Source organism: Maniola hyperantus, chromosome Z (assembly GCF_902806685.2).
Source record: "Maniola hyperantus chromosome Z, iAphHyp1.2, whole genome shotgun sequence".
NCBI lineage: Eukaryota > Metazoa > Arthropoda > Insecta > Lepidoptera > Nymphalidae > Maniola > Maniola hyperantus.
The window spans coordinates 5,500,020-5,525,318 of NC_048564.1; the positions used below are offsets into that span (position 1 = coordinate 5,500,020).

Sequence of the window (25,299 nt, forward strand, 5' to 3'; positions counted from 1 at the left end):
TAGTGGCAACCCCTGCCAGATATCTTTAAACTTTAATATTAAAGTTACCTTAAGATTGTATACACCTTTACTTGTTATTTTATTTCAGTTTTATAAAATAACGAAGGTGTAGGCCCTCGCGGGCTCTTAGTCCATAATGTCTCATTATTGACTAAGAGTCCGCGAGTCTTGCCGGAGCCCCCCTGGTGCCAGTCATAGGTGCAGCAATTCCAGAGACGACTCTATCAAATGATTCAAATAGGGGAAAATTGCAGCTACATGGAAGGAAGGAATATACAAAGGTTAAAATGAAAGGCGATTCAGAGAAGAAAGATTTAATAAATAGATATAATAATTTTAATCTAAAACAGTATGTATGATGTATCAGAACTAGATCGACATTAAATCAATGATTGTTAGGAATTACAAATTGACAATACAGAACAATTATTTTTGACCTAAGTAATATGTTTTGAGCCAAACATTTGAAATGTCTATTAATATCGAACTTTCCACCCAATCTACAGAATCTACAACCTACTGGGAGTCAAATAGGCAGGAGCCGGTAGTCATATTATGTCTACTCGAACAAGGTGTTTTTCGAAAGAAATTTAAGCTTGATAACATTATATTGGAAGAGTTACAGGGTACAAGAGGAGCTTAGGTAGGATTAGGTATTTCGAATATAGAATTTATATCTCATATACTTATGTAGATACTTGTTACCTAGTATAGAATAAGTGAGACAAGCGAAAATTGATAGGTTCCATCTATCGAAGTACCTACCTACTAGGGCGTACTCATAGGCCGACGCGGTGCAACTCTGCAGATAGGGTGTAGTCTTGACATCTGTAGGCACATAGTGTCATCGACTAGGGTGCTATTATACAAACCTAAACTTTGTATTTCGACAATGACATTGGAATATTAATAAGCTGATATTCATTAGCGTAATCACGTAACATCGAGAACGTTAAGTTATAAGCGGATTGATATGTAATGGCATAAGGTTTCAGTAGTAGAAAACTACTGAAAGGTAACGCAGAAACATTAATGTACCGTTGTTATTGCGTAGGTACAAAAGGTAATATGTCTCTGTGTAAGAGTACCTACTACCTAGTCGTATTGGTGATTTTACTATGATGTTTCTCATTCATTATTAGGTATGTACCTACGTACTACAAGGGAACTAAGTAAAACTCTAATACCATAGATCGTAGCAACATATTTGACTATTTTGTGTACCTATGCCAAATGAACATTGTTTTGTCAAAATAATTAATATGTAATGTTACCACTAGAGTTCGAAAACAGTAAATGTCGGCATTATCTAGATAATGTTTACACTAAGTTAAATGGAAATTAACTGTGGAATATTGAGAAAAGTAGCGGATTTGAGATCGTCACCTGACACAGCTATCTAAAACCTAACGTATAATTTTAACTCATAATTTTAGCCTGTTTTGGGTATATTTACATACAGCTTCGTAAAAAGAAAGTACCTACCCAGTATTAAAGAAACTAAACTAAAATATTATGCAGGATAGGTAAGATTGAAGATGATTATGTTGATAATAATTAAAGTTGTGGCAGTGTCGTCACTATCATGTCATGGCAGGTCATAATGAATTGATTGACGAATTCATTAACGGGGGGCCCCAAGGGTGTTAAGTTTTTAACTACACCACAAAACTCACTCCGTCTTCCCTTCATTTAGCTTCACTTACTCGACCTTCGTCTTGCCATGGATTTAGCCACTTGCCCCATTCACTCGGTGTTCCGAGCTTTACCAAAAACACTCAAAAGGGTAGGAATACTTGAATTTGGCGCCCTAAAATTTCGTCCTACACCACAGAGACTTATTGCGTTATTTAGGAAAGAATCTGTTTTCTTCGCAAATGAATGATCGATTGTTAGACTACAGATTACCTAGCAAGTCTCAACCTTAACTAGTTAATCTGAAAAGTGAAACAAAAGCTTTAACGGACTCGATTAGTAACTTAACTGGTAGATCTCAACACTAACTGTTTACGTACTTTAGTGGTAACATACCCTCACAAAAAGGCGGTCGGGATATTTGCACCATTTTTTCGGTCCTACTTATGCACTAAAAAATAAAAACCCCGCTCTATACAAAACTGTCTGTAGGAACAATTTTATGTACTACCACCAAATATTACCTATTTGGTAATATCTCTGATCGAAAAAGCTAGAGACAATTTAACCACCTAATATGCTCCGAATAAAGTGAACAATAAAGAAGTGTTAACTAAATTTATTTAACAGCGAAAGTTATGCGTTTTTATCTTATTTAAAGATGCTGTGGCATAGCAGTAGGCACCTACTGATAACATTTTGCCGATACTTAGTGTGACATTATAACGTTTTATATAGAACTATTTATGTCCCATATGTGGCTACAATTACAGCCTACACGAGTTAATAGCACCCTGAAGTTACTAAACAAATGTTTAAATGATAACAAAATACATTATATCACTAATCATTTAAATATTAGTTATTGATACTTACAAAACGTACAGTTTACCTAATTAACCTTTCTTTAATCTCATATAGAACGTTTATGCACCATAGATTTTATAAGTGATTAATTATAATGTTAAAATAGTGAAAACCTTTAGAGCATAATACAATAATATAGCTTAAGTGGAGTAGCCAACTTTTCTAACTACGTGTTAAGGGAAATGTGTGTATCATAAGTCAAATGTACCTACCTATTTTAAAAGTAACAAGTATATTATACATGAAACATACATTTGATAAAATAGGATAAAATATAATCCAGGCTAATCGGGTCAAAGAATAAAATTAGCACCCGTAACATTCTAGCATTACTATCTAGTACGGTGCTGTCGAACTGTGTTCTAGACACGGTCCCTAATGTTGTAGATTACTAAAATCATTAAGGCCAAGGTAACAGCTTACTGTTTCTTTTCTCTTATCTTACTGGAAGACCGTAGGTAAAGAAAGCTATGTAGGATTAAAAACAAAACTATAGGGTACCTTCGTAATTTAATTTAATTATGTACCTATATTTAAAACTTAAAAATTATCATTCATACGGTTGTTATAGATTTTGATTTGGGGGTGTATTTGAATGCAAGATGTTCGCAACGGGCAACGACAGCACCTCGGGGTTGTGCGACGTTGCCGCTTCGCTGCCGATAGAGAACAAAAACTGCTCCTCAGTTGCCGGCTGAGTACGATCAACTAATTTTTAATGTCAGAGCAGATAATTATATTAAAATAACAAAAAAATTACCCGAGCACATACCTACCGTGTAATTTGTTTGCAACCATTAAGTCATTTAAATTATATTTTATTATGATTGATAGCGGGTTTATGGCACGGTTTTAGTGCACTTTATTTTGTTTCGGAGCGCCATCTCGGAGCAGAGAATGGAACTATGACACAAGCCAATACTTAAAATCCAAGTTTATTTATAGAAAGAAATAAAGAAGAAAGAAAATGCATTTAGTTGCTGTTGGTGTTACAGATAAAATGTAAACATTGTACAAATGTAACATTTTCATCTGTGACACCACCCCAAATGGGTGTACAGCTCAGCATAATGTCTTGTGCATCATATTATGCGTTGTTAACACACATAGGTAAGACGCAGGGCGCTGATTTTCAGCTGTGCTGTTATCCATATAATTGCGCTGTTAGATAACGGTATAACGCGTGAAATTTAACTCCTCGCGTTTAATATGCGCTGTACGGTATAAGCACTACGTTGCACATGTTTAAACTAACCAAGGGCAGATTCCTAATTGCTACTAACTTTTGTTTAAAGGCACCTTTATATCGGGAACAATTTAATTTTTATGATTTCATTTTTAACTGTTTACATTGTAATAAATATGATTAGTAAGAGTTTACTGATTAAATACGAACCTAGTTAGGTTTAATATTTGAAACAGTTTGGAGTCTAGAGTTGATTAAGTAGTCTCAAATATTTATGCGAATTGTTTCGAAGTGATCAAACCTGAGACCATAGAAGAAATAACGTTGGGATGATAACAGATATGAAGATAACGCAATATACCTACCGTTCCTAGGAGAATATATGCTATAGGTACACCCAATCATCCACATTATAGTTACATAAAAAATTTACGAACATCTAACAATTATTGATACACTGTTAAAATTATCTATTAAAATATTCATCTCTTTTACATAATAACATCGACTTTTAGAAAATTATTTATTGCAGAAGTATCGAAAGTAGTATTAAAATTCAACGACATGCAAAGCCCTATTTTACAATGATAATTAAATAATAGGTTTAAAGAAGTCTCTGTTTTCTACGGGTACATTTAGAAAGAGATTGAGTTAAATTTATTTGTGTCTACACTGGGCAATAGAGATCTTTAACAACATCCATTAACAATTACAGTCTCTGTATCCAATTTGTACTACATGTACCTATTTTTCTAGCATTTGCTAGAAATAATTGAACCGAAATGCAACTTATAAATTAAAACTTCCAAACCACAAGCGGATGTCCTCTTAAGTATCATCAGTGTTTTCATATAAATAACGAACGTAAAATAATTATCCACAAATGTAGTGGTCACTTATCCGAGGTACTTTTAGCCTGTAGCTCGATTGCGGTAGAATGACCGCTACGACATCACGATCGCAATCATCTATGATTGGTTGATGCTCATATACAATTGGCTATAATGCTTTGTTGCAACAAGAAAAGCATAAATTCAGCCAATCATAACAATTGCAATTATAATAATGATTTAACCAGGTTTTACAGAATCGACCAACTGGTCTACCAGGCTGTCATAATAGAAAGTGTGTTCCTATACCTACCTCACGTTTAAAATCGAATCACTTCAGTCGTAATAATTAAAAACGGAACACTCGAGCATCACCAATATTAAGCGATGCTGATTTGATTTATTAAAAAAAATTAAAATCTTTAAGTTTGAAGTCAAAAAGTGTATTCAGTTACACTATTGCTCCTTTACATAAAGCTTATTATCTACCTACTTATTTAATCTTGCCTTTTGAATTAATTTGTTACAATGATTATAATACATATTATATACCAAAACACACTTAATATTAACAAACACGTAAAAACGTCTTCTGTCATACTGAGATTAGTTTCAAAAAAATTGAGAAAATTAATTGCGGCAATATGGCTATTTTCATGCCACTTGCATATAAGTTAATACTCGTATATTTTGTATAATGACAACGAACAGAGATCTTCCTCTAGTTGTATAATAATAGATTTAACCCTAACGTCGTACACGATTATTTACTACGAATCTAGGTACTTATTAAAACTATACCGGTTGGTGTTATGGAAGTTAATGTTACGATAGTATCCCTTATTAAATATTTAAGTATGCTATTATGTTGATAAATACCTTCATTAAAACATGTACAGTTTACATTTAACAATACAATTATTTAGTCGGATGATAGTTTACTGCAGGTAAAAATATTCTTACGTATATGAAATAATGTTTATATAATGTTTTATTGCTGTTCTTAGATTTTATACGCTTTATACGTTCAAATATTACTTAATAAATCGATTACAACGTCAATTTCTGCAATTTAAGTTAGTAGATTATTATCTCCATTGAAGCCGCATCCGGAGTTTACGTCTTTTATGATTTATCAAATCTTGTAACATCTAAGGCTGGTTTATTTCTTACGCTGATCGTAGGCACTGACGATCTAGTGCCGACATGTCAGCATTCAAAGTTATGCAAAAACGCGTAGTGCTGCGTAGGTCGACCAATCTGATTTTTAAAGACGAGTTCTTCATTGATTGGTCGACTGAAAAAATCTCTTCGAGGATCTTCGTTAACTTAGCGATGTCACTCGCAAGCGCGGACCGGTCAGCGTTATCATTGTTCACAACAGTTAGGGAAATTTTAACAAAACGTCGAGCCTTCTACGACACCGGCAGGCGTCAAATGTTAGTACATTTGATGTAGGTAGCCCTAAAGTAGCCCTATTTTTCTATGATTTTACGTCACCATTGGATAATATTTGATATATCGTCGATTCAGGATCAAACCGAGAGTTCCCTCGCTCTAGTTCACTCTGGCGTTATTCAGGAACGCTTCGTATTGATCTGTCAGCGAAAACAATCAGCGCGAGAAGAAAGCCAACCCGTATGGCGATCCGGCCGGGTGATTACGTATCTCGCGACAGGCGTAAATCTCGCGATCATTGCTGTCAAACGTCCGGCTAGAGAGAGACAGTGATAGCCACAAAGCAAAATAAGAAGAAGAAGAGAGACAGCAAATGAACTGTCGGATTGCTACTGCTGTCGCGTTGCTGTCGCTAATGCAACGTTTTACGTTGTCACCCCGCGGATCTGCCTTTGGTATTTTATATCCCAGTGACGAATATAGTTATACAGATAGAATTTGTCATATTTATTTAAAAGTTTTGATAAAAATAAAAAACGTGATGAAAAAGCCTCCAATTAATGTTTCAATATAAATTGTTTTATTACCTACTTTATATGATATTATGATCATTGATGTATAACATTTCTTTTAAAAATAATTTTCTGTTCAAGTGACCATTCAAATCTAATAAGTTTCCTTTTTTAAATATAGTGCAACGAACATTTTTACACACAATAAACAATTATTATTGATTATGAATAATAATATATATTTTTACACTAATTTAATAATGTTTAAAAACGATAATAGATAGCTATGTTGACGTTTTATTAGGGTCTATGATACAACAATTTAATACATATATCACGTCTTTTTTTTCAAAATAATAAGCCATTCGTGTTTATATAATAATTATCAACGACTAACGTTATTTATTTCATTAATATTATTTATAGTTTAATACGCAGTGTTTTGAACACTAATTATTCATTTACTAAAAATGTTTCGAGATGTGTACATTATTGTTACAGTTATATATAGTAAATCACGTTTATTTCTTGCAAAATCGTAATTCATTCGTCATCAAACAGATCCAAACTTGTTTAATAGTAGTATTATACTAAACAGTTATTAATCTTACCTATAATAATATGGTTGCTATAGATAGGTACTTTTTGTTTAGAATCAGTTTTAGGTCTTAAGTTGCCATTTTATTGAATATTTTTATTACTCTATATGATATCATAATAATTAAAATATCACACTTTTTTTTCAAAAAAACCATATGCCATTTTGTTTAATACCAAGCAGATCAATCCTTCAAAAATAGATTAAGTGTAAAATAAATACAATACAATAGAAAGTGTAACTAAAAAGATGCCGAAGTTATAATTTAAATTTAAAATTATTTAGGTACATATTATTATCAAATCAAAAATAACACACAATAAATAGCATTGTGCGGCGGGAGATTGTGCATTTAGTTTTATTTATTTAGATTATATTATAGCGTAAGATTTAAATGTAAGCGAAACAACATTTATTATACTATAATAAAATAAAATAATAATATGATTAATAATATTGTAATTACAAAATGTCAATCAATGCAAGCAATATAAATCAAATAAAAATAACATAAATAAAAAATTAGCAATATTTAAAGTGTAATTTGAAGAAAATATTAAAATGTCCATCAATGCAAGCAATATTAATCAAATAAAAATAACACAAATATAAAAAGTGTAATTTACAGAAAATATTAAAATCTCAATCAGTGCAAGCAAAAAAGTTGCAAATATAAAAATACTGCTTATGTATTTGCTCATAAACCTTCGACGCAAGCCTCAGATACACATGCTCATTTCTAGCACGAAAGCATGCTTTTTTCGAGTAAATGCGATCTAGTAGCATGTGTGTAGGTACATGCTTTGCTAGAAATAAGCATATATGCTATAGAATTATTAGCATGCTCAAAAATCGACGGTCGTTCGATTTTGTAGAATTTTGAGCTTAAAATAAGTATGCTTCCACAAGCAAAATCTAAACAGTTAAAGAGCATGCTCATTTTAAGCATGCTAATACGCATGCTACTTTAATAACATGTCTATCACAACAAGTTGTAATACCCACGGTAACCACTTAGTTTGAAACAAAACTTAAAACTTTGTCAAAAACATGTCAAACAATAAACTTGTATTGTCATTGTTTCAGACATATTTTGTCTGTCTATAACAGATTGGAGAGACAAGTATTTTTTTTACAAATACATATTGTGCGAGTTTTGTAGTACAACTCCTGTCTGAATTTGTTTTTGGTGTAAACATAAAATGGCAACAATACATACTATAATATGTAGAACATGTTTTATACCTTGGTGTCAAAGTGGTGGTAGAAGACATGAAACTACTATACAACCGTCTTCCACTGGCAAAAATTTCTAAATTAATCATGTACTAAAATAAATCCTTTCTGTCTGCCATTTACCGGACGACCTACTTCTATATTTCGATACATGCATACTTCGATAAATTGACAAAGCGGTGGTAGGATAATATACAATGATTCGAATAAACGATTAACACGAACGTCAAACTGGGTCTTATTTATTGTTTTGAATAAAATTATTTAAATAAATTAATAAAACAAATCCTATTGAGTCGACAAATTGCAACAAAATAGCCACCTTACTATTCTTAAGAATTATCAGGTTTAAAAATAATTTAATAAAATTAATAGGTACCAATTAAGAAGAACGAAGATATATAATGCGTTTTAGGGACCCATAGTTAAACAAGGTACCCTTATAGTTTCGTCTAGTCTATCCGCCTGCCCGTCTGTCTGTTGTGTCACAGCGATTTTTAAAATATTGTATAGAAGCTGTAAAATTGTAATTTAGCAGTTATGCCACTAACCTATAATTAAATATATATATAGGTATACATATATTATAGTATTCATCATCACCATTATTATCAACCGATAGACGTCCACCGCTGGACATAGGTCTCGTATAGGGACTTCCAAACGCTACGGTCTTGCACCGCCTGAACCCACCTTAATAAATTATAATTTTAAGTAGATTGTTCCAGATTCCAGAATATGAAATGCGAAAAAAATGGTATATAAGTAGCGTTGAATAAGTACCTATTTTAAATTGATTACCAGATTACTAAGGCAGGTTTTGGAAGAAACTTCCGATTCAGATTTTAGAATAATAATATTCAGTATGTACTAGAAAAAATCGTGTGACACAACCAACAATAAGAGAGCAGCAGACGGTTAGACAATTTGATAACATGTTTTGTATTCTGAACTCATCGAAATATAATTCGATGTGTGAACTTGATACTTTTTATTAAAACATTATGTATACAATAAATATGTATAGATATTTTACAGACCTGATAATTCCTTTCGAAATAAAGCTTGGCTCATAAAGCAAAATAAATAAATTTTAGTACGTATTTTAAGTAAGATTATAAGAATGATGTTATTTTTTTTTTTGGTGAAACTGTTTTAAAATGATATTCTATATTCTGCTATTTTATTGATAAAACACTCTGTTACTGTATCTGCTGCAAGTCATTCAATCAATTCAGTAAATTTAATCGCTTAACTTTTCTAGTGTTTAAAAATGGCATATAAAACTATAACGAATCACGAATGTTATTTTAAGCGCGATTGGTATAATTGGTTCGGTGGTTTCCTTAATAAATCTATCTACTGGGGCATACTGTTAGCGATACGTCTTGTAACTTTTTTTTATCAAACTAGAGTTTAAAACTTAGGTACACTTTCTAGCAATTTACTAAGATTCTTCACGAAACTGATAACTAATTATATCATTAAGATTTACACGTACTGGTTATTTAATGTGACGTAATATTGTAAAGTCTCAGAATTTATTAAGGACTACCGACTACCGTACCCACATTACGAGGCAGAAAATAATTTAAACAGATCTTTAGAAAGAGGTTTTGTAGAGCGTTGTCTCTGTCGTTGAGACCGAAAAACGTCACAAAGGTATGAGTGACAGAGACAACGCTCTACAAAGCCGAAATTTCATTCTAAAGGTCGATGTACGTACATTATTTTCTGGCGCGTATTGTACACTCGTTTGAATTCCAGAATGCAAATTCCTCGTGAGAAATTAAAAAAATAAAATAAAATAAAAAGCCTATTAAATACGTATACCTATTATTATATAATATAAAATATTAGCTGTCCTGTTATATGTAAAATGTTTATTGTATACTAAGTGTAAAATAGCTGTCGTTGTCGGTTCGATCACGAGAGATGGTTATATTACAATAATCATGTGCGAACCATATGTGTGGGTGTATTGGCCTAAGAGCCAGCGAGTGCCAGACCTTCCATATATTATAAAAGCTGAAAATTTCCAACACTGGGAGGAACGTTTGTTAGGATGTTGGTTTGGATCATGGTGGCTTTGGGAGATAACAGGTAATTAAGGTGTAAAATATGTTACATCAAACATACAGATCATGCATTGCCAGACACTTAGTAAGATGGCAACCCCCTGCCAGACACCTTTAAAGTTTAATAAATTATTAAGGTTTAAGAGGTGTCTGGCTTAATTTCTAATACTACTCTGAAGAAAATATACAAAAATTAGACTTTATACTTTGCCGTAAGATTTTTTACACCTTTATTACCATTTATCTTCCAAAGCCACCATGATCCAATCAAACATCCAAACAAACGTTCTTCCCAGTGTTGGGGACAATACCCAGAGAAACTTTCATCAGCTTTCACAAAATAAGGAAGTCTGGCACGCGCTGGTTCTCTCTGTATAAGTCTACAGATATGATAAAATATCAGGACGATGCTATGCTGTAAAAACGTACAACACGCTCAATTTATTGCCACAAATACTCAAGAGGCTCGCACGCAATAGTCTATAACCACCAAACAAAACCAATTTGTTTGTCAAATAAACTTGGTTTTTTTCCGCAAAAATAACTACATGCATGTTCGCCCTTGCAAGTTACTTAATGTCACTCTTAAGTGGAACAATTGTCGACTCTTAAAACTATTGATAATAATAATTTACACTAAACATGGTATGTTACAATCTTCAAAAAAACCATTTCTTTAAATAATAAAATAGAATAATACTTAGACTGACTCATTATTAAAATAAACTTAAACGACTGATAATAAAACTAAATCTTAATAATATCAGCTATACAAATTCATTAGAACTGTGAAATCACACTCCTCATAGTTTGTTGCGTAAATAGTGGTGAGATTGTGCAGATATAGTATATCTGTATATAACGCGTAAAATTTATCTCCTCACGCGCCATTTTAACTTTTTGTGTCAAATGTCATGTCAAAAGTACAATTTTAGTCCTCATTTAGAAAGTGAACCGTACTTTTGACATGACAGTTAACCGATAGAGTTAAACTGGGGCGTGAGGAGTCATTTTTACGGACTATATACGTAGTAATTGTGTTGTCACATTATAGTAACCTGTACATGTTATTAGTCAAATTGCACATTCGACTACTAAAAGTATATGCTTACCCATTTAGAATAAAAGTCGTTGAGTTTTGGATTTTGTAAAATTTAAAAATCATACCGAACTATCATTACGTGGCTATGATTACTAACTGAATTGAATTTTACCGAATGGCATTCGTGTACATTTTGGGCAAACTCACTGGGACGCCCACGTGATTATTACTTTGACCTTACAGTACAAAGGTACAAAAAATATCTAAATTACAGCCTAAAATAAACATTTTTATAAGTTACCAACCTAATACGGTAATAAAACAGTCCGGGTTTTTCACAAAGTTCTAGTGAAATGTTGTTGTAGGTATACATATACCTACTATACAATAGCCGTCACTTTCGTATAAATTAACAATCATATAATATTAACTTATGAAACTACAGATCTTGATCGTTTCATAAAATTCTTAATTTTAAAGGACTTACAATAATTAAAGAAGACGTGATATTTACTGTCCTCTGAAGGACACTTATAATTTATGGTCATCTGATTGTTTTATTTAGAATAAGTATTTAAAGGCTGGGTATGTATTTTACTTCGCATTAAAGAGGTGTTAACCCTAAACTAGTCAATTAAAATACTTTTACCTTTATTGCTCTTTTTGTACAAAGCTTAAGAGTAATGTTTAAAGTGTAAATTTATGTATTTCTCTTTAGTTTATTAATACAAGAATCTCGTTTTAGGATTAATACCTCTCTACGGTCTTGAATAACGAAACTAGGCACAATTTTTATATTCTATGTAGGCAAACATACAGTACTTAGTCGATTCAAAATGACGATAAAACATTGATTTCCCACATAGATAAGTGTCCACATAATCGGTATTGACCGGTGATTGATTCAACTAGCCACAAGTACTTAACGTGCTTAATATAAGAGTTGTAAATCGTTACCTATTTGTAAGATCTAACTACAAACTGTATATAACACTATAACTATTAACTTATTTCGCATTTAGAATATCCGTTCTCAACTACGAATAGTCGTTTGAGTTATAATTTTAAGGTGCACTTGCAACAACCCGTTAAATGCTTAGATTGTTATTTAAGTTAAATTTCCCACATCTGTCATTTTCTTGTCAACCACGGAACAAACTTGTCAAAAAATAACACCCTTACAAAATTTAACTATGCCAGTTTAAGCAATTTGGTGCAAGTGGGCCTTAATTTTGAACTGTGGGTGGACACAATTCATTATCTCCGTGATTATTTTAAAGATAATAATCATTTTTGCATGCATCTAGAAAAATGTTTAAATCTATTATAGTGTGGGGAACATGATAATTAACTTAACAAGAAAGCACTATGTAGCAATAGGCTACTTGACTCATATCTAATTTCGTCCAATAAATGATTATTTATATAGTATTTTGCTTAAAACAACGAAATATATCAATAACAATTATTAAAAACGCAGGATGGATATATAAATCCAATTTAAAAAAATACAATTTTTATTTTTATTTGAAACGCAGAAAACGCTGTCAGCCATGATGTGACGTCATTAAATATGTAAACAAAGAAATGTCATTCCTATGTCACGCGGGGACTAACGTAGTATCCATATATATAAAATTTAGAGTCCTGACTAACTTATATATCAACGCACAGCCTAAACATCTAAACAGCTGGTCCTAGATACATGAAATTTGGTGAGTGTGTTCTTTGTAGGTAAAGAGAAGGTATCCACTAGGAAAGGATTTTTTGAAATTCCACCTCTGAGTGGGTTAAATGGAGGTTTGAAATTTATGAAGTCCACGCGGGTGAAGTCACGAGCATAAGCTAGTTTTTATATATTTCTAAAAACTCATAGTAAACGTAAAAAAATATCGTTTTCTCTTTATAAATTGAATAAGTTATTAAGTAAGACTTACAACAAAGTGATCTTTGCAAAAATAAATTTGGGTTGAAGTCGTTAGTCATATAGGATCCCTTTAAGCAAGTCTTTGCGTGTTACGTATATTTATTTCACTGGGCACTCTAATCCACAACTTTCCTGTGGTCTTTATCGATGCGTTTTTTACATTCTCGGATGATACAATAACGATAATTACTATATTTTTCATGTAAACTAGTATAGAAGTCATGTTTATTAAACTTTGGTAGGTTATGCTCAGTATATATAATGTACTCTGTGGTTATGCTGTTGTTTACAAATGCATGACGTCAGAGCACAGATAATCTATCGGCCAAACATGGCCGACAGTGTTTTCACCTGTCTAAGAAAAATATTTTTTTAAATTAAAGTTTTACAGTTTTTAGGGCGCAAAAAAATATAGTGTTAATTTTTTTGATATAATAGGACAAATATTAACCATTTAAGACCAACTTAAAAAAATTGTCAAGTAGCCTATTCACGTTATTGTTTGGATTTATTTTGACTGAGGATTGAAATATTTACTATAATATGCGAAGAATAACACAAAATCGAGATTCGTGGGGACATGTTTTTAAGTATCTCGTCTGAGAAAGCAAAAAGTCGAGATTCATAAAGATCGAAGGAAGGCAGCTGGTAAAATATTCATTAATTTATATTATAATCAAGGTCTCATTATAGGCACACGATTTATTTTGATAGTAGAGTTTTCAATGAAATTAACAACAGCTGCTGCAATTTAAACGCGGGAATCCTCTACCTCTAACCTACTTATGACGGATATATCATTTGAATGATTCAAATTTTAACTATGATTTTATAAAGATGTGGTATAGAAGTGTACCTACCCTTATTATCAATTATAAGCTTAACTTTTTGTCCCCACGTTTAATTGCCGATTCACTTAAAATAGCCTTATTAATTACAAACATTATCATGATATATGAATATAGTTAGCGATTCAGAGATAACGCAAAAGCGACAAGCCGTCAAACTAATGCACTGATCCATACCTGATCCCATTTCTCCTTTGGCCTAAACATTAATGGACTTATATTCAATCATATTTATAATAAAGCGAATAAAACGCGTCTCAATAAATTATTCTTATCTATGTAAACTCCCGACAATTTCGCTTCGAGATAAACTTTATGGAATACAATACTGGAAGCTTAAATACTAACCATGTCGAATCAAACGCTTTTACGCCAAGTCCAAATCACAGTAAATACCTCGCCAAAAGTTACAATAATTATATAATAACTATGTAAGGTAAGATATGGATAGAAAGGCTGCATAGAACACAAAAGAGGAAGAATTAAATAACAGCCAAGCAGCAGGCCAACTCTTGGATAGTACGCAGAACTGCGCGCTTAGCTTCTTAGAAGCACAATAACAATGCATAATGTACAATTACGTTCCTAGTTCTGGTTTGAGTTAACTGATTCTTGGTTGGACCGTAGTCATTTAGTATTTGAGGTATCACTGGGATTGTGGGTCGCACTGCAGCAGTCGGACAATGGACGGGTCACTCTTTGCGCCCTCGATAAACTCTTCCAGGGATAACTTGCCGTCCTTGTTTCTGTCCATCTGGCGGAAAATTTTATCGGTTCTCTTTTCTGGCGTCGATTCATCTTCGGGCATTTTCATAACAGATCCAACCATTTTGTATATTGCCTGGAAAAATAGACAACAGTATTCAAATCGAATCAAGCCCTCCTAAGTCCTAGCAAGCATTTACAGTACACGGCAGAAAATAATGTACATCGACCTTTAGGAGGAGATAGCAGATTTGTAGCGCATTATCAATATCGTTGAGACCGACAAAACGACATATAGGAAAAGGGAATACAATACAGAATAGGTTAGTGATAAAAATTAAGGATAATTAGAGCTTCACTTTGAGAACTAATCTAGAAAAACATAGTAAAAAGCAAAAAGTCACATTTTCGGTGAAGTCTTTCTTATTTTTAAGTGACAGTAATTTTTTGAGGTAATTCTTTTTATAAATTTTCATTGTTATTAGTTATTACAATCATAGCTGTTTATGTTTCCATAGACTCACACTGTGCAAATATCTGATCGGATAAAAAAAAACATTTTACTAGGGGATCATGAGTCCCCGTTATGTTTTGACATCCTAACTTTGAAGTTCCTATCTTAGGTAACTTCGTTTTTCGATGGCTGTGACTGCAGTAGTTCAGCAAATGTTGGTGCTAAGCTTGTTGGACTTGGCTACTGAATGTAAATGTAAGAAATAAGTTTAGATCAACTCACAGTAACGATTTCAAGCATTTCTTGTCGTGATATATAACCGTTGCCATCAAGGTCATACATGGAGAAGGCCCATTTTAGTTTCTGCTCCAGTTTGCCACGCGAAGTCACACTTAAAGCACATAAGAACTCCCGGAAGTCTATGGTGCCGTCTCCGTTTGCATCGAATGTTCGAAATACATGTTCGGCGAACTGCAACGAGATGTAAATTGAAAAAATTACTAAATGTCTAAGTGTACTCAATTACTAAATATTTGATGAAACATTCAAAATTAACTTTTTAATGTGTCTTCAACTCGAACATTAAAAAAGGAGGAGGAAACCAGTGACAGTCTAATAGTTAAGACGTCGGCCTTATTCAGGAGGTCGGGACTTCAGCTCCGGGCAGGCGTTTTAACCAATTAAATATCACTTTCTTTAACGGTGAAAGAAAACATCTTAAGGAAACCGCTATGATTGAGAAGTTCTCCATAATGTTCAAAAAGATGTATTAAGTCTGCCAATCCGCACTGGGCAAGAGGGGCCGGAGGGGGAGACTATGGCCTAAACCAATCTCATTCTGAGAGAAGACCCGTGCTTTGTAGTGGCTCGATGATGGGTTGATCATGATTAGCTTGAACATTACACTCTCGATTTCTTGGTGAATTATAATATTACAGCTACAATCAGTGAACGATAAAGCATAGAGATATTATTTCGTAAGCTCCATTATGACGAATCAAAATCTCTACCATGGTGGGTGGTGCGCACATTTACTCTACCGCGCGATTATTCAATAAAATGTCGTAGAATCTACCACGTAACCCAAACTACCACGTTGCGTGGTAGTTTGGTTACGTGTTATACATTACATGTTTGAGGTCGCAAGTTTGATATTTTGGAAAGAAAAGGTATTTGAAATGAATAAATAGAAACACGATTTTTAGGTTTTGTTATTCACTGGCTATAATTAATCAACCAAGATAATACGCATTTAGAAGAAGACCATGATAACCCGTCAGAAGATCTTTGATAGAAGTCTGATCGAGTAAGTCTCTTTTAGGATTGCCTAGGCAAGCTTTTTTGGTTTTGGGTTTTGTATCACTTACAAAAAGAAAACGAAAAATAAAATATCTCTATCTTACCTTACTCGCATCTCCATACGGAAAGAAATTCCCATATATTTTTTTAAATTCTTCTACAGATAAATGACCACGAGGGCAATCTTTTAAAAAACCTGTAAGAAGCAAAAATTTTTGTTATTATGGGCGTTAGCATGCTTAAAATTAACTGTGACATAAGTGAAAGCAGATTTTTTGCGAATATTTTATAGTATTTGAAATAACGAAAATTTTAAAGATTAGCAGTTATAATAACTTAAAATCAGGCTACTCTACTTAAGGCTTACTCTAGCTTTTGCTTTTTTTTATATTTTGTTTTCCCGGTAAGATAACTATCGTCTGTTCTTACCCAGCTAGTAGTTAGTTAAGCTTTGTATGCCTTGAAATCGGTTGAGTAATAGTTAAGAAGTAAAGAAGTAAATAATCAAAGCAACACACTTTTCCATTTCGAACCGACTTCAAAAAGGAGGAGATTCTCAATTCAACTGTATGTTTTTTTTGTATGTTTGTTACGCGATTACTCCATCAATTATTTGCCGATTTTGATGATTCCTTTTTGTTTTGTAGCACATACTTCAGAGGTGGTCCCATTTCAATTTGGTAAAGATCTGATGAATATGTTCGGAGATGGAGAACGGAACTCCTCAGTGGATAAGAGTAAATAAGAGTAAAATTGTGAAATAAAAAAAAGACAAATAAAACAGACTAATAACCACAAACACTAAAAAGTAAAAAATTAAAAAAAAATACCGAATATATTATGTAGGTATACAAGAGTTATTGTAGTTCTATAATAATATTTCTTGGAGTTCGTGCCAATGAGGTGCCAACTGCCAATGTGGAGTCACAAAATCATATTATGAATAGTAGGTAGACGGTTCGTGCGGCTAATTGGCACCGGCTCCAAAAATATTATTATAGAACACTACAATAATAATTCTTGTATATACAATATGTATTTGGTAATAAATTAAATTTTTGATTTTATTTTTTTTGCTTAAAAGTACAGATTTTGAAGTATTAATTATAAATATTTACCTTTATACCATTCTTGTATCTCCGCGTCTGAAAAGAAAAAGAATAAAACGTTATGTAACTATAAAATCCCGTGATTTGAAGTGGACGTAAAACACTTGGTAAAAAGGTCATAGTACCTGAAAATTCAGTATTTTGTTTCAGATCTTCTAAAACCTCAGGTTTTAGTTTGCTATTTTGTTTACCCATTTTTGTTATAATTTTAACCTTCCAATGAGGACTCTCAAATTACTGCACAGCCTTTTAACTTTTAGATGATTATTTTGCCCTGAAATAATTAAAAACATTATATTTTTGTTTATTATACCTACAAATCATTAGGAAGAACTTCATTTATTATGGATTTCAAAATATGAGAGGTATTAAATATATACATAGCTATTATAAGAAAAAATAAACATTTATGTATGTTAGGCGCAATACGTTCTTATATGTATAAGAAGAAATTTCATAAGATTAATTAGTGTGTCTGTCAGTCAAAATATTTTCATGAAATATTGGTAGATATGTGTTTTAGAGAAAAATAATATCAGACATCCACATTATGTGACAGACATATAATATCATATTATATAAGTATCTGTTTATTACCATTTATAAATTACATTTATTTTAATTTAAAAAAACACTGTTACCTCTTCCAATTGCTATGGGAATAATATAAGATGATGCATGATGGGTGATTCGTTAAATATAAACAAGATAAGAACTATTTTTTATAATTTGTATATTATACATGAATAGGCAAAATGTGAATCATTAAAAACATGTATTCTTCGAAAAAAAAACAATAGACATTTAGGGACAATATTAATTTTTCATCTATTACAAATGCCTATCAAACTAATGACGCTGGTAACACTGACATTATCTAAGACATTGCAAAATTCAAAATGTTTGTAAACATGTGCGTGTAACTTAGCACGGTAAATGTTTAAAAAATGTTACTCAGACTTGGAGGTCTATTGGAAACAATAATACTGAGCGCCTGGTTTTGTCAAGACATAGATACGTAAAGTTATCAATATAAGCTGAAAGATGTAAATCAAACTTAAAAGAGGTAATCTTAGTTTCTAGAGTAATACACCTCCAACACCTCAGATAGCATTATGCTCGAACGACTTTTCCAGGTCGAACTCATCCAGGTAACACGCGTTTATGATAAGAGTATACATGTAAAATATTAATTCAATGAAGGTTTATAAAAATAATATTAGTGTACTCCATCATATTTGTGTATTAACTTGGTGTGTTTTGGTCACAAGTAATATATAGTGAAACGTTAGTCGAGTTTTGTGCGACGCGCTAAAAAACTTGTATCTAACGTGCATATCTTAAAATCCTGATTATGAATTCACAAAGAGTGACCTAATTATATATTTTTTCATTTATAAACCTTCAATATGAAGAAAATATTAAAGAATTGTTTTGTTGACAAACTAAAACTGATATTTTTAATGAAAGTACACCGACGACCTGGCATACATGTTTTGCACGATTTTAACATATTTCAATATTAATTTATTTTATATTTATTTGTATTGCGTTTTTGTCGGTTTAAAGTTTATTTTTTATTTATCTATTTAGAAATCTTTATTGCACACACAAACATATATACAGAAAAGAAAGTTGTATTCTGAGTGAAGCTGTCTATTAAGTACAAAATACTGTGAAGATTTTAACTCCACCTGGCATTTTACAAGCAGCAACCACAACAACGAACAATATTTTATGTGCATGAATAAAGCATACGATAAAATATGTGACCAAGATTTTATGGATTGGATTTTAAGATATGAGTTTAGATAAATTAGTATATACCTATGTACGAAACTACACATAACTGGGTATTAAAACACTAGTGTGATAGGTACTAGTATAAAACTCGCCTGCGACTCGGTTTTAACTCGCACTCATGTTTTAATAATCCCTAATATCATGCAACCGTTTCATAAACTACTATTTGTGCTTTTTTGGTAGTAATAACATCTTTCAGCTCAAACAATACAATCGTGGCGGTCACCTAAGGAACACAAAATAAGTAAATTTAAAATAGGTAACATTGACATTAATAGCATCAAATAATACTGTTGTTATTTCTAAATTAAACATATCTTTTTACTATTCACACTTGAATATCGTATAGCCCGCATATATAATTTATATTAGCATCCATAATTTAGTATAATAGACATTATTCGGTGCCACCAAATCATGAAGATTCTGATAAACAACAGCTTGATTATTTCGCATTGTTTCACAAATTACTAAACTTACAAATTATCAGGAATTCTTGCAAATTTTACACAACTCATATTTGTAAAATTTGAATTATTACGTACTAAGACTGCATTGAATTCAACTACTTAGTAAATTTCCTAAACTGTTATAATTATACACTATGACACGAACTACAAGAATAATAATAGGTTAGATTGAATTGCGCTTTAAACCTAATAAATAATTAATAAACCTATGAAATAAATATCATATTTCACTGGTTCATAGCAATAACCGAACAAATATCTATTAGGTAGAGAAGAATCAGTACATGCTAGTTTATAAAAATAATGTAGTGATACGTAAATATAAACAACACTTCATTATATATTTATTCAGAATAAATAATACTGAAGTTTAATTGCATATCACACTCCCAATCGCAAACATCTTCTTTGTAGTCTTTAGCGAGATATTTAAATTAATAGATTTGTGGATTAATTGAAATGGTTCCAATTTACCTGATCTTCCACTCGAAGCTATGTTGATTAGGCGTGCGTTGCGCAATCACCTTCATGATTTAAGTCTTTATGTAAGAGGTATAAATGTAAATTCGGATAAATACATGTGCTGGATATGAAAAAGATATTTAAACTAGATAATACCCTACTACAAAATATTAGAACTCTATTAAGAAAACTAATACAACAGAATCACTGCATGTTATTTCAAAAGTCAATACAGTAAACTCAAGAATAACTAAACATACTAAACATAACAAATTAATAACAGAAGTTGTATATGGAAGAGCTACTTGATATTGAAAAGGATACCCGCACACGTACATTGCTTAAATTCTAAAATATGAAGACCACAGAGTACACAATTGACAGTAGTTATATAGCTCTTCAATTTAAATTTATATTTTCTAAACCAGTGTACGAATTAAATATATTAGGTAGGTGAACAATATAGTTAAATCATAAATAGTTCGTTAGTTTTACAAGCCCTTTTCCTTCCAATAATCAATATACCTACACTAAATAAAATTATAATTATTTATAACGAAAATATAATTATTTTACATGCTTTGGAAATAGCCGAATTGTTAACTCACCTGTACAACCGGGTTGCGGAACTCATATAATATTTAATAAAAAAACCTTGTGTAGAATTTAATTGCAGGAGAAAATCTAGTAATTTGTCAGTTGATTTCATTATAGTCAGAGTCTTAGAATGTTAGCCCGAGCCAAGATAGACAAAATATCAATGTCTGTGGCTGCTCTGAATTCTAGCCCGTCACCAGACTTACAATCTACCCCTACAACAAATCCATCCTATAAGATTAGTTCCCGATCTACTTATGGAGAGACCTGAACGGTTGTTGCACCCTTCTAACCCAAAACACTGTTTGCAAAGACCGAAGACGAGTACATCTCTGACTTACGCCTTTTTAACAAAAAAAGGTCATGTGCCCAGCGCCGATTTTTACGACCCCATTATTTTAACGCAGCGAATGCAAAATGGAAATAAAATTGGGCGGAGTTGTGAAAGAATTCTTCAAAAATGTTGCCCGTCAACACAGTCGAAGGCATTACAAAGTCGGCTACGCATATTATACAGCACACCTGATGTAACTTACTATTTTCCGCACTTAGTATTTTTAACGCAAGCGCAGAATTATCTTTTTTAGTTCACACTGCCTTGTACAAATCTTGTCTATACCTGCAGTAGCTACCAGTCAAATATATTGCTAAGCATAGTGTCAGCCTGGCAAGTGCGAGGTGTTCTTCAACCGGCAATGTTAAAATATTGAATGTACAATAACAAAATGAAATAAAATACGACATTTTAAGTTTTTGAGATCGGATCTAATTTACATTTTTTTCTTATTTATTTGATAATGATATTTTACTTTTCTCAAAGTACCTACTTAAAATATTATAATTTATATGAATAATGTTTATTTGATGTTTGTTAAACAAATGCAATTTGGTTCAGTTTTGGAAGTTGCAGAGCAGATATATATTTTTAATTTAAGTCGTTTTAATATTAATATAGTAAAGATTCTAGGATATCGTAAAATGGTATTAAAAGTAAGAAGCGAAGTGCAATATTATGTACATTACTATCTAGTATAATTTAAACTTAAAAAGGTTTTTATTTTAGTATAGATAAAAACTTATGGAATGTATGATAATTATGTCAAATGAGGGTAATCTTAGTTTCCAGTGCAATGCTTGGAATGAAAGAAATCTTAAAATTATAAAGATGGTATCCTAATGAGTTTCAAATAATATGAGGGTGTTAATTTTTTAATTATTTTTTCATTTTTAGGGTTACGTACCTCAAAAGGAAAAACGGAACCCTTATAGGATCACTTTGTTGTCTGTCTGTCTGTCTGTCTGTGTCTGTCAAGAAACCTACAGGGTACTTTCCGTTGACCTAGAATCATAAAATTTGGCAGGTAGGTAGATCTTATAGCTGACATTTGGGGAAAAATCTGAAAACCGTGAATTTACGGTTAGATCACACAAAAAAATTAAATTGTGGTCATGAACTAATAGTTAGTATTTTCAACTTTAGAAGTGAGATAACTATATCAAGTGGGGTATCATATGAAAGTTCTTCACCTGTACATTCTAAAACAGATTTTTATTTATTTTTAAGCATCATAGTTTTTGAATTATCGTGCAAAATGTCGAAAAAATACGACTGTAGTACGGAACCCTCATTGCGCGAGCCTGACTCGCACTTGGCCGGTTTTTTAAATAATTATGCATAATCTAAATTTTATAGCACCCTAACTGTTTATTTTATTTCATAAAATGTTTAAACCTATTTAATGAGTAGGTATATAAGTTCAATATTAATTAGTTCTCTTTTAGTATTGTGCGTTAAGCTTTCACGGCTACTTTAATATATCAAATAAATCATAATGCACTGAAAACTAGTCAAATTTAAATTATTTCTTCATTTACGATTCCCAACCTCCTCAAACACTATGGCTAACTTAAAACGCTTTACAAAATAAATTCAGCAATATTATAATTAATTTACTCTAACGTCTAGTAAATATACAATCTAAAAGATATGGGACTAGGACACACTAAATATTTGGTTCCTTAACTACAATTTTGGAAGGAGATTTGTGCATTTTTTGGCGTAAATATTAATTGAAATAATATTAACTGATAAGATAAGATAAGAGCATTAAATAAAAAAGTACATAAGAGTAGACATAATTCTTTGTATATTAATTTAACGAGAACTAGAAGGCACAGTATTAGAAATTAAATTATTGTTAAAAATTATAAATAAAAGAATTGTAGAACGAATAAATAAAAAGGTTAAGTGAAGAAAAAAGAATTTCAAAATTATCTTGATAACGCTTTAAATCAAATAAAAAAGCTAATAATTCTAGAAAAACTTTTGAACTCAGCCCAAAGATGAAATTTCTTGTATATGTGTTCAAGAAGAAAGTACATCGAATATGAATGATTTACAACACCGACGTCGACATTAGAATGTTAAAATACTTATTCAAATACGCATTTTAATAAAACTTACATATAATTCGACTTATCCATAGAAATGATCAGATTCTCTGTGCATTAATGTGTTTGCTTAATGCAATACATGCGTTTTGCGATATCATACCTACTAATCTGATCTGTTCTGTTCACAATACTATCCTAATTGTTTCCTTATCATTAAATAATAAAGTAAGATTAACATTTGTTTAAGTGCAATAGATCCATTAATTACCCATCGATAATTTTTGACGTAGAATATCCGAATAATCTGAGAAAATTTACCTAAGTGAACGGGTACGGACACAATACTTATTTATACATTAGAATAGAATGTGACAACGAAAATTAATGTAATCTGTATAGGTCAATGAATCTGTCCTATAAATAAGTACATATATATATATGTGGAGTTATTGTGAAAAACAATGTGTCTTTAAAGTTTTATGTCTATTAAATTCGGGTGTCTAGATTGACGCAAACAATACAATCGGACGCAGATAAATATGTATCGATCGCGCTTTAGAATTGAGATTTAGGTTGATCGAAACCATAGACTGCGGATCAAACGAGTTGCCCACACATTTAGAGCAGAATTCGATTAGCGACATCCTATATATACCTACGTGTATGTCAGCGTTCATATTTAGATCGGATATTTAGGATCATGCAGTTTGTATTTCACACGAGCGGAATTCGATTCACAAACTGTTGAGCTATGCAGTAGCGCAAATCAATACGATGCAATTAGGATATACGACGTTATTTGTGTATCTCACCATTATCAATTGGTAGACATCCACAACTGGACACAGGTCTCTTGTGACTTCTACGCGCCACTTGAATTCAGCGGCTTCCTGCGTCTTGTTTTATGTCGTCTATCCACCGACTCCAAAATAAAACTATTTTTTAATATTTAGTGTTTGCCTGTACATTTTAAAACAGATTTTATTTATTTTTATGCATAATAGTTTTTTATTTAATTTTTTTTATGTGGAAAAAACACGACTGCAGTACGAAACCCTCGGTGACTCGCACTCGGCCGGTTTTTTTAATGATTTTCAAATAGAAAATGAATAAATAACTGTTCGTTTATACTTTAACATTGTCTGAATAAGGTTAGTTTTACACTACTATGTATATTTTATTTTATTTTTATTGGTTCTGATAAAACAAAATAACGCTGATGTGATACTTTTCGTATCGGATTTTGTACATAACTATATGTATCTTGTCACAAACGTTTAAATCAATAATAAAGTAAGATTAAACATATCATACTATACGTTTGTTTCAATCCTTAATAGTTTTACAATCGAACACCTACGCTGAAATAAATAAAGCTTACTTTTAGAAAATTTCATTTGAAGTATTATATGCGACAATCGACACAGAAAACTTAAATGACACAATTTTACACCTCAAAGGGACATTGTTAGCGAATAGGGGTTTGTTTGAGGTATTGCAGAAAGTAGGGACGTGATGATATAAAGGACCAAATTAAGGCGCCAGCATTTTGGAAAGTTCCTCGTCCTGAAGACATCCTTTAAGAAACTCTTCCTGCGTGAGCTGGCCATCATTGTTTTCATCCATTTTCGCAAAGATGTTTTTAGCGCGCTCTTCGGCGGAATCAGCCGGTCTATTACTTGAGCACGCTCCCAGCATGTCGTAAATAGCCTGTAAATTACACATAAGAAGGCTTTGTATGCTGTCAATACTTCACAGAAATTAGCTAAAAGAATATTGAAAAGAAAGCAAATAAATAATGTAAAACAAATAAAATAAAACAATAAATAAATTGTATTAAATTTCATGT

General features: G+C 31.9%; 2 protein-coding genes across 7 annotated transcripts in view; both read right to left on the bottom strand.

Annotated features, from left to right (window-relative positions):
- Positions 1-298: 298 nt before the first annotated feature.
- Positions 299-25,299, bottom strand: part of Nca (neurocalcin homolog) — a 103,463-nt gene continuing 78,462 nt past the window's right edge. For both annotated transcript variants that reach the window (XM_034983915.2, XM_034983914.2), the window contains exons 2-6: positions 17,850-17,998; positions 17,734-17,760; positions 16,720-16,811; positions 15,599-15,787; positions 299-14,998 (exon numbers count right to left, since the gene is read on the bottom strand). In XM_034983915.2, coding sequence (XP_034839806.1) covers positions 14,804-14,998; positions 15,599-15,787; positions 16,720-16,811; positions 17,734-17,760; positions 17,850-17,919 — 573 coding nt within the window. In that variant the 5' untranslated portion in view covers positions 17,920-17,998 and the 3' untranslated portion in view covers positions 299-14,803. The remainder of the gene's footprint in view (positions 14,999-15,598; positions 15,788-16,719; positions 16,812-17,733; positions 17,761-17,849; positions 17,999-25,299) is intronic.
- Positions 18,441-25,299, bottom strand: part of LOC117995897 (neuronal calcium sensor 2) — a 101,381-nt gene continuing 94,522 nt past the window's right edge. For all 5 annotated transcript variants that reach the window (XM_069509106.1, XM_034983918.2, XM_069509108.1 and 2 more), the window contains exon 5: positions 18,441-25,160. In XM_069509106.1, the coding sequence (XP_069365207.1) occupies positions 24,984-25,160 (177 nt within the window). In that variant the 3' untranslated portion in view covers positions 18,441-24,983. The remainder of the gene's footprint in view (positions 25,161-25,299) is intronic.